This window comes from Diaporthe amygdali (genome assembly GCF_026229845.1).
Source record: "Diaporthe amygdali strain CAA958 chromosome Unknown NODE_41_length_355262_cov_61_584611, whole genome shotgun sequence".
Lineage (NCBI taxonomy): Eukaryota > Fungi > Ascomycota > Sordariomycetes > Diaporthales > Diaporthaceae > Diaporthe > Diaporthe amygdali.
This window is the reverse complement of record NW_026517061.1, coordinates 158,725-174,711: the sequence shown is the minus strand read 5'-3', so window position 1 is coordinate 174,711 and position 15,987 is coordinate 158,725. Positions and strand designations below refer to the sequence as shown.

The window sequence follows — 15,987 nt, the reverse complement described above, 5'->3', positions numbered from 1 at the left end:
TGCCTACACTTGTAGATGCCTAAGCAGGTGGATAGGCAAGATTGCTGCAACCTACCGTCAGCAGCAGTGGACGTGGGTGTCACGGTGCCCTGGGATCTGCCCCTCTTAGTAATCATCAGTGGCCCCTGCCTCGCCAACCTGTCCGCGACACACCATCAACGCACGGCTGTCAATTCGACATGCCCCTTAACAGTCGACCTTGTCACCTGTTCACAACCCATCCAGCGCCCGTCAAGCCGTCCAGCCCGAACGAACCTCTTCCTAGAGAGGTCTTTGGCAGCCTGCACACCCTCATTCGTGCTTCCCGGCCCCCTCTCGGCACGTGGATGCTTCGATGAATGAGGTTGCTGGAACTGAGGCTTAGACCGTCCGTCGTATTGGGCGGGTGCCAGGCTTTCGGTTCTTCGGTGACCACTGGCGCTTGGTGTCCAGCTTCCAGAATCGGACGGCCGTCTGGGCTTTGGGCCAGGAACCGAGACCGAGATTGGGTGCTGCTTGTGCCTCACCAAACGCCTTCGCACACCGCCAGTCTCGGGCTCGGGCTCAGGCTCAGTCTCAAGCCCAAGCTGCCGTTGGCCCTCAAGTCGGCCATCACGACGCTACCCTGGCAGCTTGGCTGTCGATAACAGCTACGCCTTCACACTGTCGCCACACTGTCGCGTCGGAAAATCATTTCTTCGGCACTGAAGAATGGCTTCCCTTCAAATCGGTGTCGCCGACCTCTCGGCCACCAAGAAGAAGGCCATCGAGGATGCGGAAAAAATGCAGAAGCGCATTGTGCGTGAGCGTGGCGAGGCTGGAAGAGATCCCCCGCCTTACGTCTTGTCAGAGCTCATTGGAAAGGGCAGCTTTGGGCGCGTCTACAAGGCTAGGGCGACTGGCTCGGGGCGCCTCGTCGCCGTCAAAATCATCAGCATCGATGAAGGTGACAGCCTCGCACCTGGTGCGGCTGATACATTTCAGGACATTCTCAAAGAGGTCAATACCCTCAAGAAGCTCAGTGAGAGCGGCGCCAGAAACATAAACACGGTCATCGAAACGCTGCTCGTCGGTCCATCCATGTGGATTATCACCGAGTACTGCGGTGGCGGAAGTGTTTCGACCCTGATGCGACCGTCAGGCGGGCTCCCAGAGAAATGGATCATCCCAATACTGCGTGAAGTGGCCGAGGCGCTGAAATGGGTCCACAAGGAAGGCATCATCCATCGCGATATCAAATGCGCGAACGTATTAGTGACCGAGGTTGGGGGCGTCCAGCTGTGCGATTTCGGAGTGGCTGGAATTATCGAGACCAAGTTTGACAAGAGGAGCACCGTCACGGGCACACTGAATTGGATGGCCCCGGAACTTTTTGACATGTCTGTCTCGTACGGCACCGAGGTCGACATTTGGGCTTTCGGGTCCCTTGCTTTCGAAGCCGCCACTGGGTTGCCCCCCAATGCTAAGAACATGTCGCGGTTTGATCCATCGCAATTCGGCTCGTACCTGAAGCAGCACGTTCCTCGACTCCAAGGTGATCAGTTCTCAGATAGGCTTAAGGATTTGGTCGCCTTCTGCATGACCGAAGACCCAAGGGACCGCCCCTCCATCGGCCAGATCCAGGGACACCCGTACATCTACAATACGGAACGGGACTACCCCACACAATCTCTGTCTATGCTCGTCAACGCGTATCGGCTATGGGAAGTCCAAGGGGGAAACCGGATGTCGCTTTTCAATGCGGGGGGCGCGCAGGCACCGACTGGCGATGAGCCCTCGCAGCCTTCACATAGTGACGACTGGAACTTCGACACGATGATCGGTGGAATCGACCAGGGTGTTCTAGGGGACACTCAGGCCCAAGCCGTGTATGATGCGTACGGGCCTCGCGTCTCAATGATGCCTCCACCTCCGAAGCAACAGGGCCGTCGCCGCCGGCCGCCCAATATTCCGGTGTTGAAGGCTCCTTTAGAGAAAGCGTTCGATCCCAACACCATTACAAACTACGAGGAAAATGCCCGGCTGTTTTATGGCAGACCCATGCCTTCCTCAGCGCCCGAAATGGGGGAAATGAGTGCTCAAAAGGAAGATAGCACGAACCCAACACAGCCTCGAGAATCTTTGATCGATCTCGACTTGTCACTTGACGGCGATAGACTGTCTCGATTCGCAGACATGGAGGAAGGGGAGACTATTAAGGCCAATTTCCCCGCACCGAAGCGCGAGACGATCCGAGAATCTGGCCTAATTGACCTCGATGAGTCTCTCGACGGCGGGAGACTTTCTCGATATGCTGATACGCAGATGGACACTGTTAGAGCCAGTCGACAAAGTATCAGGCCGCTCGGAAGGAGCCAGACCACTTTGGATCGGCGCCGCACCCAAGATTGGTCTTTTCCAGCGGCGATTGGCGAGGAGCTCGCTCACGAGGATCAGCAGGACAACCGCAGAGAAAGCCAGCTTTACAGAAGCCAGTCGACAATGGACCATCGCCGCACCCAGGACTGGAGTTTTGCAAGCGCTACTGCGGGTGACTTTATTCAGCCAATCAAACCAGAAATCACAAGGAGCCAGTCCAGTCTTGACCATCGACGGACACAAGACTGGTCGTTTTCGGCTGCGACTGCCTCGAATCCCCGCCTCGAGGGTCAGTGGTTTCAGTCTCACGACGAGAACGACGAGGATGATTACATGGCGTTGGATTCTCTTCCCACCACCATGACAGGACACCGCCAAGACGACTCGCTACACGTAACACTTCCCCCCCGCGCGGCGACCAGTTTGGAAGTCAGTCGGTTCTCAGCCTCTAGCATGATCGATCTCGATGCCAGTCTTGTTGGAGAAAACGGCGAGTCTCTTCGTCCCGCGACTGCACTCTCCGAGGCTTCCTCCGCAACCTCGGACACCTGGAGGCCCACCCTCTCACATCAAAAGTCGTTCCAGTTCAATCTGGAAGACTCCTTTCCTTCGGCCACCAGGGAACCATCTCTTTATGTCTCGGACGACGGCATCTCGAGAAGCAGCCGAGAGCAGACTTTCCACGTACTAGACGACGCCATTCCACGAAGCAACAGAGAGCCATCCCTATATGTACCCGATGGCTTTGGTTCGACCAGTTCCATTTCATCAATTAATGAGAGAGAGCCCTCCCTTTATGTATCTGACGAAATTGGTCTTGGAATCATCCCATCGACCCCGACGTCGGGGGACGTGGTTCTTACTCCGCCGTCCGATAGCGCCAACGACACATCGGACGACGCAGCGGCACAAGCTGACGACAGCCGCGTGTCTATCACTATCGAAGACTCTGATGTCGACTCGGATGCACCCATGCCTGCAATCCCGTACATGCCGCGGGCCCCTATGATTAGCGTGCTGCAGGCGACTAGTTCCCAGGACGAGGTGAAGGATGAGCTCCAGCGCATGATCAGAAGCCTGCATGAGCATCTTCAATACACTACTTCTGTTCTGCGGACCTTGCCTGTGAGGAGGGGATCAGCGCAGGGGGAACACTCGGGATCTGAGATTTTGTTTTGAAGGGACTTCCAATCTTGAGAGAAGATTGTATTCTCGCAGGCCGTGGCTGGGCTCAAGCCCAAATATATGCTCGAGCAGCTCCACGGCCTGCTGATTTTCATTCGGGCTGACACTTCTTGGGCTATGATTATTACGGTCGTAAAGGAAGGTTAAAGAATCCTTTCTTCTCATCACCAAGTAGATTTGACGGAGGCACATACAGCATATGGTGACGGCGGAGCGCGGGCCAATCTGAGGCGGAACCTATAATACGTAATAATGAAGATATTTAGGTATGAATGAACAACACTTTAGGCGGAGGCCTTTTCCTTTACCAAGTGCTCTGCGAGCAACGAGAGGGAACAAAGCACCTCGAGGTCATTATCCTGGACAAGAAGCTACCATTGCACAAGTCGGTCAGGGGAGCCTTTTCGGAAAATTCTCGACGCAGGAACGGTCACCGTGATGACAATTATGTCGATAACGATTGTCTGGTCGATGGGAAATCTCGCCACCGGACAGCAAGTACAAATCGATACACCCCCCCCCCCCCCAAATGCCGCTGGGAAATGAGAAGTCTGCTCTCCGATACACTGCGAAACCGGCACATGATCATGACAACAAGGCCGGGCTCCATCTCTCATTCGAAGGAGGCCGGAGCGGACCGGGAGGGGGGCGGGGACCCAGATGGCAAGCTCGAGAGACTTTCCCTATGTTGAGAAGTAATTGATTGTATAGTCATTTCCCAGCCTTTGCTCACTTGAATAGTTGCTATTGCGGGGAACTCGAGTCGGGGCGAAAGAGCAAACGGCGGTAATTGCCGAGGGGAGTGCACTGTCGTAGAAATACCAGTCAAGATGGGCAAGACAGGCTCACAGCACGAACGTCTCACGCCTCCCATGCCTAGGCCTAGAATACCAGCATCTTCAAAAAGAAAAATTGATGCTACTAACGAGGGGAAGAAGAAAGTTGGCAAGGCAGAGTGCAATACCGCACACATGGACGACGAAGCTCGCCTGCCACTACGAGAGAAGGCAGTCAGAGAGAGGCTCCAAACTGGCTAAGCTGCCGTAGAGCACCTTTCTCAAGGAAGTTCCTAGATTGTGTGTTCGACGAGCCGTTGAGCAGTCTGGATAGTGATTTCAGATGGAAAGGGAGAGCCAACAAAAGCTATGGGACTGTTGTGATGTTGATAAGTTTGACCACCTTCGCGTCTCGGTTGGCCCCTGTGAGCTCAGAGAACCTACCTAAACGCAGCCAAAAATTGTGCGGGTGTACACATTGAGTCTAGATCGGAACATAGTCTGGTCCCGTTGTGATCTCTCTGAAGCGAGCTAGGGCCAAGGGGACGAGCACTTCAACGCAGGTGAAGCCATTTCGTTCTTGCCTGAGCTCCGGGCCCGGTTATACTTGCATCGAGGCCGACCGAGCGCGACTATAGCAGTTCTTCAGTCGAAACCAACAAGTCATTCTCACATCCGCCCAGCCCTTGGAAATGTTTCTAAGCCGCGCATTAAAGCACCATGCACATCAGGAAGTCAGAGCGCCACCCTCCCCCTTTTGGACAAATAGGCGCGGCTGGCGCCGAGAGGCCAGGGGTCCCGGTGACGGTGCCGAGCGGTTCTTAGAGAGGTCAAGCATCAGGGGAGCCAAGACAGTTTGCTAAAAAAGAACTGGTTGAAACAGCCAAGCCAATCACACCACTAATCAGCCGCCCACAGCCACTGGAAGACGAGATCTGTGTTTGTGTTTGCGGGTTTGCTCAATGATTTTTATTGATCACCGTCTATGCTATGTCAAGATTTGTATTTATCCATGGTCTGTTCTGCAAAACCATGCACCTCGACCAATTATTCTGGACCACGCCATAGTGGAACCGACCTATGAGGAGCTGAGGAATCAAGCCGAGAAAACCACAGTGACAACAATATGGAGAACATAAAAATGCCTGAATGCTAGAAGAGCAATGCGTCCGTCAAATGCAAATATGGTCCTGTTAGGGAAAAGAAGGCCACTCTCATGTCAAGAGAACACACCTCGGCGCTTAAATGGCCCCGTTGTTCGCAATCAGGGGTGTCGTCCCCCTCACGTTCCCCAAGACACGGGCCTGGGTCGCACCGGCAAGGTCGGTGATGCGGGTGGCAACGGCATCTATGTTCGTGATGTTCTCCTTGGCCATCAGGTAGGCGGCAAGGCCAGCAACGTGAGGGCTCGCCATGCTCGTCCCGCTCAAGGTCTCGGTGGAGGTGGTGGACTGGATACCGACGCTCTCGACGTCGACACCGGGCGCAAAGACGTCGACGAACTGGCCGAAGTTGCTGAATGAGGCGCGGCGGTCCGTGGTCTGGTCGATCGCGCCGACCGTGATGGCGCCGCGGGCGGAAGCGGGACTGTCGTTCTGGGCGTCGACGTTCTCGTTGCCGGCGGCCACGACAGGGACGACGCCTGCTGCACGGAGGGCGTTGATGGCCTGGTTGACAGCGTTGGAGCGCCCGCCACCGAGTGACATGTTCATGACCGACTTGCCCGAGAGCCCGTTGGCCTTGGCTGTCTGGGCCACTGATTTGTCTGCTGTTAGCAACTCTTACAGTCTATACGATATGTAAGGGGGTAGTGTGGTGCGGTGCGATGTGACGTGACGTGCTCTAAGAGCAAGGTGTAAGACGGAAAGGTGAGGGTAGGTCCATACCAAAATTCATTCCCGCGATGACACCCGAGTTGGTGCCGGCTCCCTGAGCATCCAGGACCTTGACGCCAACCAGAGTGGCCTTCTTAGCCACACCAAAGGTCTTGCCGCCGATGGTGCCAGCGACATGAGAGCCGTGGCCGTTAGCGTCAGTGTTGATATTGTCGGCACTGTTGAAGGCAAAAGTAGCCCGGCCCTCGAATTCCTCGTGCTCCTCCATGATGCCCGTGTCGACGATGAAGGCGGTGATGCCCTGCCCGGCCGAGTCGTCAAAGGTGTAAGTGGTTCCCCCGGCCTGTGCAGACGACAGGCGGGCCAGGCCGGTGGTGGCATTTTGCTGGGTGACGAGTGCGTTGAGGTGGACGTAGGCGTCGGCCTCGATATAGGAAACCTCGTCGGCGTTGTTGATCTCGAGTGCGGAGGCGTCGTCTGCCTCGAGGCACATGGCCCTCATGCTGCCGATGCTGAACGTGTGAACTGTCATGCTGAGCATGCGGTTGTCGATGGGGGAGCGCTTGCCGATGTTGCGCTTGGCGATGGTCTCGACCCAGTAGGCCTCGTGCGTGGCAATGGCGTCGTCGTCGAAGGTATCGTTGTAGACGACGACGTACTTGTTTGGGATGATGTTCTTGGCATCAGGATTCATGATAGGCACACCGAGGCCCTGGAGAGGTGCTCGGACCGGGGCCGGCGCCGGCGCGGGGGCCCCCAGGGCGAGCGAGGCCAGAAGGGAGAAGGTGGCGAGAAGAGAAGTCGATATGGGAGCCATGATGACGGCCAAAATAAAATATCAACAGTGAAAGATGGTGATAGTGATGTTAAAAGAAGGGTATCACCAAGAAGAGAGATGCCAGACCAGCACTTGCACACAGAAGGAATGTCACCCGGAGGGAACGAAATAGTTGCACGGTTGAAGTAGAGTCTGCCCTTGATACCAGACTGACGCTCAGTCTGGTGTGACTTGTCTGGCGGTGGCGGGGATGCGGCAGACGACAACAACAACGACAACCAGTGACAAGAAGCAGAAGCAGAAATAGAAGAGGCAGTGGACTTGGAAGGAGGAGGGAACGAATCGAGCCACGGACAGCGGCGAGGAGGGTGGGTATCAAATAAGTCTAGGAATTAGAAACACAAGAAGAGAAGAAATAACTAGTATGGCTCCCAAGAAGAATGAGATGGCTTGCTATTGAGGGACGAAGGAAAACAATGGCTGGGCGCGAGGCGATATATCAGTCAATGGGGCCAGGCAGGCCATTGTGCGCGCCCAGCCAGCAACATCAGCAGAACCAGAACCAGAACCAGGGACAAGACGGCAAAAGCTGGTACTCAGGAGACGCGTCTGCTAGCGAGAGGCAAGGGCCATGGTTCGCCAAGCGCATGGGTCTGTCTGTGATAGCGATTCTGCAGAGGCAGGACAGACAAGCATCAAGATTTAGGTGTCGCAGCAGACTTGGCGGTATTGGCCCGGCGGAGCCCCCTTTTGGAGCCTCTGGGCGAGGCAGGACGGCAGGACGGCAGGGAGCAAACAAATAGGAGAACAGATGGCGCCAGGGGAAACACGAGGCGAGGCAAAGCGGGGCGGTGGACGAGGGCGATGGCGAGGATACAGAGCAGGAGGAGGAGAAGGAGTTGACGATGAGGCGGCGCGCCTTGCGGGTTGAGTGGGTGAGTGAGTGAGTGAGTGAGTGAGTGAGAGATGGTTACGCAGCCCTTCTGCCGCCAAGTCAAACGTGTGGCAGGCTGGCATGGGGATGGGGAGGGAGAGGGGAAGGGGGTGTTTGTGAAGTTCCCTAAGCGCGAGACGACGCCGAAGTGGTACATGGCGTATACCTTGGAGACATCACAGACACGACATACATGACTGACGTACACACGTAAATACATGCATACATCATACAAGAGAGAGCGAACGAACGAGCAGGCAAGCGGACCAGGCTGATGATCGCCGCGTCGGGGGCCCGGGGGCCGGAGGGCATGTTGAGATGTCCTGTCGGGAGTTTTCTCTGCATCGACACATGCGGGCCGTGTAACTCTCGAGGCCACAGGCTCTGCAGATCTGGGCGACTCGGCAGGGCCACAGTGGTGCCTGCTAGGCGCCGGCGTCGAGGAGATTAAGGTACTATTGATCAGTGAGGCTCAACACACCAGGCCGGCGGGCCTCGACACCGGCGGCCCGGGGTGTGTGGAGAGGCGGAGAGTGGAGAGAGGGGCAGAGACAATGCAATGTAATGTAGTACAATGCAATGTAATACAATACAATAGACAGACTACAATCCATAGATGCTGTGGATTTGATATGTCCATGTCAATATGAGACGAAGAGGACGGGATCACGACCGCCATCATGACCACAAAGTCGAAGACCAAGAGCCGCAGCGGCAGCGGCAGCCAGGGATAGATTAAGGGCGATCTAAGGACGCTTCAAGGACAGGCTATTGTTGCTTACTGCAAGGCACGCGGATACATCCATTGGCCAGAGCGGTTCGAGGCCTGGCTTGTGTGTTCCAGCCTCGGATGGTCCCAGCTCAACAGCCACTCAGCCCGGGAGCCCAGTCAGCTCAGTATGGATGGTACCTGGGCGCCCATCATGCTTAATTTAGAGAAGCAGCCCGCCAGCGCACGAGACGGGGCGGCGGTTTGACGGGTGGGTAATATAGGAATGGAAAGGAAAGGGAGAGAGAAAAAAAAAAGACATGCCAGATCTTGAACCTTGCAAGGCCAAGGGGATCGCCGCCAAGACGCAGACGTAGCTTGGCGTTCCCGCAGGCCTTGTACTGTGTAATCATCCTGGCGTTTTGGAATCGGCAGACTCCCTAGACTGGGTACTGCTAGATATACTAGATAGACTGTCCCATCGACTGTGCACACAGTCACACACAGTAATGGCAGATTTGATTTGACTTGACTTGACTTGACTACTGTGGCATAGCTTATGATGTTGATGCCCCTGTGTGCGTTACCCGCAGCAGCAGCAGCGAGAAAAGATATGTCTGTCTGAATGACTCCCTAGATGGGATCCGAATCTTGAATGGCACGATAGATCGATCGGCACTAGGGTGGCTTGTTGTGTCGTGTCATAGGGTGCTTTGTCGTGCGCGTTGTGCTGTTTGAAGCGAAGCATCGACGCGTGGCGGGCTGTCAACTGCTGCACCGCTGTGAGCGGCAGGGCATTGCACAAAAACACACAAAACGCAAAACGCAAAACACAAAACACAAAACGCCAGATACCACGACCCAGGACACACAAGACAGTCGGTTGCCCACAAGGACCCCACAGCATGGTGTCTGAGGAAGGCTGAAACCCGCCCAGGGGGCTTGGTGATGTCTGCTGCCTCCCGAGGTCCTCACCTCACCACCTCCTTGCCTCCTTGCCTCGTAGCCGCCTAGCCGCCCCCCCCCTGCAACCTCCTCCTCCTCCTCCTCCCCCTGCTCCTGACAACAACATGCTTTGCCCTCCTCTAGGACGAGGACGGGATATGGAGGAGGAGAGCGGAGGAAACAGAAGACCTGCACCAGCACAAGATTGTGATAAGATAAATAGTTTGACGAGCCCGGCCGTGCATTACTCCAGGCCGAGGCGGTGCTTCCGTACAAGTGCAACTGAGCGTAAGTAATTAGACTCGTTTCTCAGCCGTCCCAACAGCTGCACGCAGACATGTATATTGTACACAGACACGGGCACGGATGGAATCATGGGCCATATACAGTAAGTTGTGTGTTTCCCCATGTTTGTGTGGTCGACTTGACATGACATGGCCAGGGCATGGCAGGGCATGACAGGGCATGACAGGACATCATGAGAGGACTGGACGAATGGGTAGACGGGTGATGGATGGGTGGCATTTATAACAACAGCAGCAGCAAAGAGAGGCCCTGTCTTGGATCTAATCTCCCCTGGCCCCATGCCCCATCCCATCTCCGTCCGGCCCGTCCAGTCCAATTCGCAGTTCCCAATTCTCAATTCCCAATTCCCAATTCCCGAGTCCCAGATTGATGCAGACACCAGATGCTATGGACGGCAATTAAGGTCCAGTCCAGTCCAGTCCAGTCCAGGTAAGTCCGATTCCATTCAATTTCTGATCACTGCTGCTGCGCCTGCGCCTGCGCCTCCTGTACTCCTTGCTGCTGTGCTCCCACTCCCACTCACACTCTCGCTCTCTTCCTTCGTACTAGACTACCTAGGTATAGACGACTGCATCACATATCTACAGACTGGAATAGACAGATATCGTAAAGCCCAGGCTTCATTGTCAATCGTTGTTGCTCCTGTCAAGACCGGTCCTGTGAGGAAGGGTTACTTGACCACCCTCCCCCTCCGCCCTCCCCCCCCCTCTTATCGACCCCCCTTCTTCAACCAAACCCCCCTCCCCCTCCCCCCAAAATCGACAGGCGGTCCGTACAGCCCAGGCCCAGCTCTTCCACCTGCCCGCTTGTCCAATCTCTCTGTGCCTCTCTGCCTCATCCACTCCCAAACTGTCACCCATCCATACAGGCCTACCCAAGACGTAGGGGAGTCTTCACATCTTCCCGCACAGCACCGCCCTACCCGCGTGCTACTCGGTCAACGGCAGCCCGCTCCAACCAAGCAACCAAGCAACCAAGCAACCAAGCAACGAAGCAACCAGACAGACCATCCCTCATCCGCCATCCGCCTCTGTCTCGAAGCGCATCTCCCTCCCTCTGCCTCTGCCTCTGCCCTCTCCATCTCCATCTCCATCTCCATCTCCATCTCCCTCTCCCTCTCTCCATCAGCCCACGCGGCCCTCCGCCCTCGTCTACTGCTGGCTTGCCCACCAGCATTGTCGTCGCAATATCCCGTTACCCGGCGCCTCCCTGTTCTCGGCCAATCGCTGCCGGCCAAGTCACGCCCTCACGCGACCCCTTCTCTCGCCGCCCTCGCTTTTTTTTCGTTCGTTTTCCTCTTTCGTCCATCTTGGTCTATGGTCTGTGAGCTGCCAGTACCGGCCGCTCTGCCTGTCCTTTGCCTGCCAACTCCCGGTGCTGGTCCATCAGAGGGGTCCACGCTTCTCTGCGACCTTCGACGTCGACACAGACACCGACCCCGACACCGACACCGACCGCAACAGATCGCAACAGAAACCTTCGCCGTCTATACCTTTACCCCATCGTCAATCACCGACTCCCTCCCTCCTTCACTCCCTCTCGGCCCGGCCTACCCTCGCCCGTCAAGCAGCTACTTCAAGCACACAGACACCCACACCCACATGCGAGCGAGAGCAAGTCCGACAGGTGCCATCCACCCGTCCCAACTGACTCGATCGTACCCGTCTTTCGCTTCCCAGAATGTCGGTCCAGACCGCGACTATATTCAATCCCGACAGCCATGTCGGCCCCTTGTCAATCGACACAAGGCGCACCAGCATCGACCGCTCCTCCGTTGACCGCTCTGCCGCCGCCCGCCAGGACGTCGGCAAGGCCACCGTCGAGCTGGCCTCCATCATGGCCATCGCTTCCAACCCCGTTTCCCCAGGCGCCTCAAGCCCACCCCTCCCACAGGGTGCGAGGATGATGCAGGACTTTGACCCGCCCGCCCGCCCGAGCAGCACCCCCTTCCCAGAACCCGAGCTCGGCCAGACAACCATTCGGTGTCTCAGCTGTCCCTCCGAGCCAGGCTCAGGCTCCGGTAATGGCCATGGTCACGCCCATCGCCATGACCACCACCATCACCAGCACTTTGCCGAGTCTCCCGTCCTCGGCAGCACTGACCTGCCCCAGCCTCCACTGACGCACACAAACCTCGACGACCTCCCCGCCGAGATACACGAATGCATACTCGATCATCTGTTCGGATACAGGGTTTCGGCCTCGTCCAAGAGCTCCTTGGGCATGCCCAGCGTCACGCGTAGCTGGGGCACGGCCCTGAGGCACTCGAGGCGGAAGGAGCTTTCGGCACTGGCCTTGGTTAGCAGCGTGTGGAGGGCCCTCATCCAGGAGCGGCTGTACCGCCATGTCAAGATCAAGGCGACGGTGCAATCCCTGAATGAGGCCGTGGCCTTCTTCGCCCATCACTCGCACCTCCGGCAATACGTCAAGCACGTGGAGCTGTGGTTCGCCGTCTTCCAGCCCAAAAAGAGCGCCCTCGCGCTGTCCAGCTCCATCCTCCCGCCGGTCACAATCGACGGCTTAACCAACGCCTCGTACGTAATACCCACTGACAATTGCTCGCTCGAAGAAGCCTTCTATTTTGTCAGCACCACACTCCCGGAGGTCTGTGTCCTCACGCTGGAAGGCGGGGAGCGCAAGAAGGCTCCCAGGGTACGTCACCATATCCTTGAAGAGGGGCATGAGAAGCCGCTGCCCAGGATCGCACCCATCCGAACGCTCGTGTGCAAGGGGCAGTGGAACCTGATACGGAGCGAGGACGACTTCGATGCTATCGTCTACGCACTACCAAACCTCCAGGAATGGCATGGGAATTACAGCAAGGCCAAGTCCAAGAGCTACCTGTGCATGGCCGCGATCCTCCCGAAGCTTCCTTTGAACCTGACCAGTCTGAGCCTGAACTTGGAGGGGGTCGAGTACCGACGGGAACTGTCCTTTCCCCCATACTTCCTCAAGGTCTCCAACACCCTGCACTTCTGCACGAAACTGGCTGAAGCCGCGCCAAACCTTGAACATTTCGCGTACACAGGCCGTGTATGCCGGGCATTCTTCGACCTCTTGGCGCGGCTGGTCGAGCCCCGAAGCACACGGCTCAAGACGATCGATCTGACGGTTAGGAACTGCTGTCGCCATGTCATCCACTGGAACGAGTCCGGCTCGGGAATCACGGATATGAACTTCATCAATGCCTTCGAACAGCTCGTATTAGCCGGGATCAGGGCTCTCGGCAGGCTCAAGGCCGTGGAGTACTTGCGGATCCGATACGTGGATCTAGGTGAGTGGGAAGAAAGAGAGTGGGAGAGAGATAACCCCCCTCCTCCACCCCTCCCTCCCTCGGCCTTCCGACAGAAGGCTTCAGAGGGGGCATGTTAAGCATCATCTAACACTAACCTGCCTGGCAGACTCCCCGGTTCCGCCCCTGAATCCTTACTTCATCCTCCGCGACGGCTGGTGCTCTGGCGTCTGGAGTGATGCCATTGTGGCTGAGCTAAACCGCACCCGGCCCGACGCCCAGTTCGAAGACCTCGCTGAGTCTTTCGGTGAGGTCGGTATTAACAAAGACGGCAGAATGGTGATCAGCCCTGAATTCCCCAGGAGCCGGGTGCTTTCCCTCAAATTATCGAACTACGCGTACCTGGCAGGAGGAATTGCCGTGCCTTAGGGACGGTTAGGGAGGGACAGTCACAGGCACTGAGCTTCGACAGACTGGAAGCATCGGACCGATCACCAGCTCGAGGAGATTTTGAATCGGGAGCATACGAGTGTGGAAGCAAAGCACGGCGTTCTCTCCTTGTTCTGTTTTTTTTTTTCCTTTTGTTTTTTTTGGGTTTGCCATTTAATACCTAATGATATCCCCCCCTGTTTGCCATGACTGGATATGTGAGGCATAGAAAAGGCGTTTGGTTTGGGTTATTCTCCTGGGCAATTGTTTCGAAGCGTTGAACATATCGGGTTGGGTGTATGGCATGAGGAGCTTTTAGGAAGACTAACGCATGTGGTCGCTTGTGGCTAAAGACGGCAGCTCCCTGCCCACGCGCCTGGTTGATTCGAAAGCTTCCATCCTGCCAGCCCCGAGCCACGTGTTTGGGGACGAGCAGGCTGTGACCGGACTGCACAAATTTTGTCGCATAGCCATTGCACAATTTGATTAAGAGAGTAAACGAATCAATCAGCAACAGAGCCACATATTTGCAATTCAGATAGACAAGGTGCAAAACCCAATATTCATGCACAGATGGATGAAGCTCTACACAGAGGGCCTTGCTCCTTGCATGTGATCTCGCTTGTTGATTAGACTATTTACAGCCAGACTATATAAGCTCACGCGGTTTGAGTTGTCATATCTCACATGCTCTGTTTATGCTTTCTGGGTGGACAAGAGAAAAAGCAAAACACATCTCTTAAGGGTTCATAATACTATGACGGATGTACGCCACCAATCCTTCAGTCTACGCGACATCGCCCACAATGATCCCCAGGATCCAACAATTCGCCAAAAAGAACCCCAGACTTGATACCCACAGGCCGGGCACGAAGGTACTGACCCCCAGGAATTCTAGCCCATAGCCCTGCTGTAGCCACACTGCTTGCGTCAAGACCCAGAGTAGCAAGGCTGCGCTGCCCAGTTTAGCACTGCGCAGGAAGGAGGAGCGTGGAAGGTAGAGTGGGAGGAAGATAAGATACCAGAGAAAGTACTGTTTGGGTTTTGCCCCAGTCTCTTGTCAGTCTTGAGGTTCTGACGAGCTAATGAGGCCCGCGGGGAGGGGGAGGAGGCAGGGTTTGCATTCGTACCTGGCTTGTACAGACTTTGTTAAACGCCACAAAAGCCCAGGTCTGCGCTAGCATGGTGGTGGGCAGATCTTTTTTGGCCATGATCAAAGGGATCAGGACGCACGACAGCAGGAGCTGCGGAAAGAAGGCCACGGACTCGACACGTATGCCTCGGGAGATGTCATCCGGGGAAGCGGAGGCCAAGTAGAGAAGGATGTTGTACGGGCTGAAATTGTGCCGGTGGTCGATGCGCGTGACGTGATGGAGGTAGGTGTGCACAAGGAACGGGTGCCCGTAGGAGGCATACATGGTCAGGTTCAGAGCCATGAATACACTCAGGCTTACAAGTGCGAGCTTGAGCCGCGGCCCGGTGAGGAAGGTCGCCACAGCACCAACCACCCAAGACTGGTTGGCCGGCTCACCTGAGATATGGTCCTGGTCCATCCACCACACTATAGCCGGGGCGTAGATGAACGGATAGATCTTGAAGTGCACGCCCAGACCCAGGAGCACACCTGCAAGTGTCACCCTTCTCGACAGGACTGCCCACAGGAGGGCCAGGACCATGACGGCCAGCAGGCCCTCGGAGCTGCCGCGCGTGCTGATGGTGGCGACCATGGGGTTTAGCAGCCAGATTGCAGCAAAACCCCTCGCCGTGGACTCATCCATGGCCAGCATGCCTCGTCCCCTCATGGTCAGGATGCTGACAATCAAAGCGCCCGCGACGACATCAGCGGCGGCGAACAGCAGCTTGCCAAAGCTGAACCAGGCCACATTGACCCAGTGCGGGTTCACGTCTGTCGTCCAGGTCGTAGGAATGAGCGCCCATGACAGCAAGGGCGTGTAGCGGTACGTCTCCCTGGCGTAGGGGCCCTCGGTGCGGCCTTGGGAGACGAAGCGCGTCGCATCGGTGAAGACGAGGTAGTCGATGTCGGTGTACTTGAGAGGAGAGTTTGCGTCCTGCCAGAGACCATAGACGATGAGCACGGCTCTGAGCAGGACGGATGCGGTGTAGAGCGGCACAGGGCTTGAGAACAGAGTGGACTTGAGTCTTGAACCTTGTCCTGGCCCTGGCCTTTGCACTTGGGTTTCTGGCTTGGGAGGCACCATCTTGGACCGTCGAGTGGAGCGTCGGAAGCGGCCAGTTGCTTCACGATGAACCGCTGCTGTCCATCACATGTGGCTCTCTCACTAAGGCTCTGTAAGTGAGTGAGTGAGTGAGCTATCATGCAACACCCCATGGTGAAGAAAACTGGGCTGCAGATTACTCGCACTAACAATTTCTCAGTTGTCGTCTTAAGGGTTCCAGCTCATAGTCTGGGGGTGTTATTTGGGGGGGAGGGGGTGCATACGCAACACCCTGAACCCTGGAACGCGGCCTCGACCGCAAAATAACAGGCTCCGACACTGCA

General features: G+C 56.3%; 5 protein-coding genes across 5 annotated transcripts; 3 read left to right on the top strand and 2 right to left on the bottom strand.

Moving 5' to 3' along the window:
- Window positions 1-690: 690 nt before the first annotated feature.
- J7T55_008130 (uncharacterized protein) lies at window positions 691-3,516 on the top strand (the record flags this gene model as incomplete). The annotated part of the gene is made up of 1 exon (XM_053134045.1): window positions 691-3,516. One exon carries the CDS (start codon window positions 691-693, stop codon window positions 3,514-3,516), a length of 2,826 nt encoding a protein of 941 aa, XP_052988157.1.
- Window positions 3,517-5,539: 2,023 nt separating this feature from the next.
- On the bottom strand, window positions 5,540-6,950 carry J7T55_008129 (serine protease; the record flags this gene model as incomplete). Its single annotated transcript, XM_053134044.1, has 2 exons — window positions 5,540-6,054; window positions 6,185-6,950. The coding sequence occupies 2 exons, from the start codon at window positions 6,948-6,950 to the stop codon at window positions 5,540-5,542; spliced, it is 1,281 nt and encodes a 426-aa protein (XP_052988156.1).
- Window positions 6,951-7,417: 467 nt separating this feature from the next.
- Window positions 7,418-8,579, top strand: J7T55_008128 (uncharacterized protein; the record flags this gene model as incomplete). Its single annotated transcript, XM_053134043.1, has 4 exons — window positions 7,418-7,566; window positions 7,723-7,850; window positions 8,227-8,406; window positions 8,497-8,579. 4 exons carry the CDS (start codon window positions 7,418-7,420, stop codon window positions 8,577-8,579), a joined length of 540 nt encoding a protein of 179 aa, XP_052988155.1.
- Window positions 8,580-11,485: 2,906 nt separating this feature from the next.
- On the top strand, window positions 11,486-13,466 carry J7T55_008127 (uncharacterized protein; the record flags this gene model as incomplete). Its single annotated transcript, XM_053134041.1, has 2 exons — window positions 11,486-13,079; window positions 13,207-13,466. The coding sequence occupies 2 exons, from the start codon at window positions 11,486-11,488 to the stop codon at window positions 13,464-13,466; spliced, it is 1,854 nt and encodes a 617-aa protein (XP_052988154.1).
- Window positions 13,467-14,253: 787 nt separating this feature from the next.
- On the bottom strand, window positions 14,254-15,685 carry J7T55_008126 (uncharacterized protein; the record flags this gene model as incomplete). The annotated part of the gene is made up of 2 exons (XM_053134040.1): window positions 14,254-14,499; window positions 14,612-15,685. The coding sequence occupies 2 exons, from the start codon at window positions 15,683-15,685 to the stop codon at window positions 14,254-14,256; spliced, it is 1,320 nt and encodes a 439-aa protein (XP_052988153.1).
- Between the last annotated feature and the right edge of the window lie 302 nt (window positions 15,686-15,987).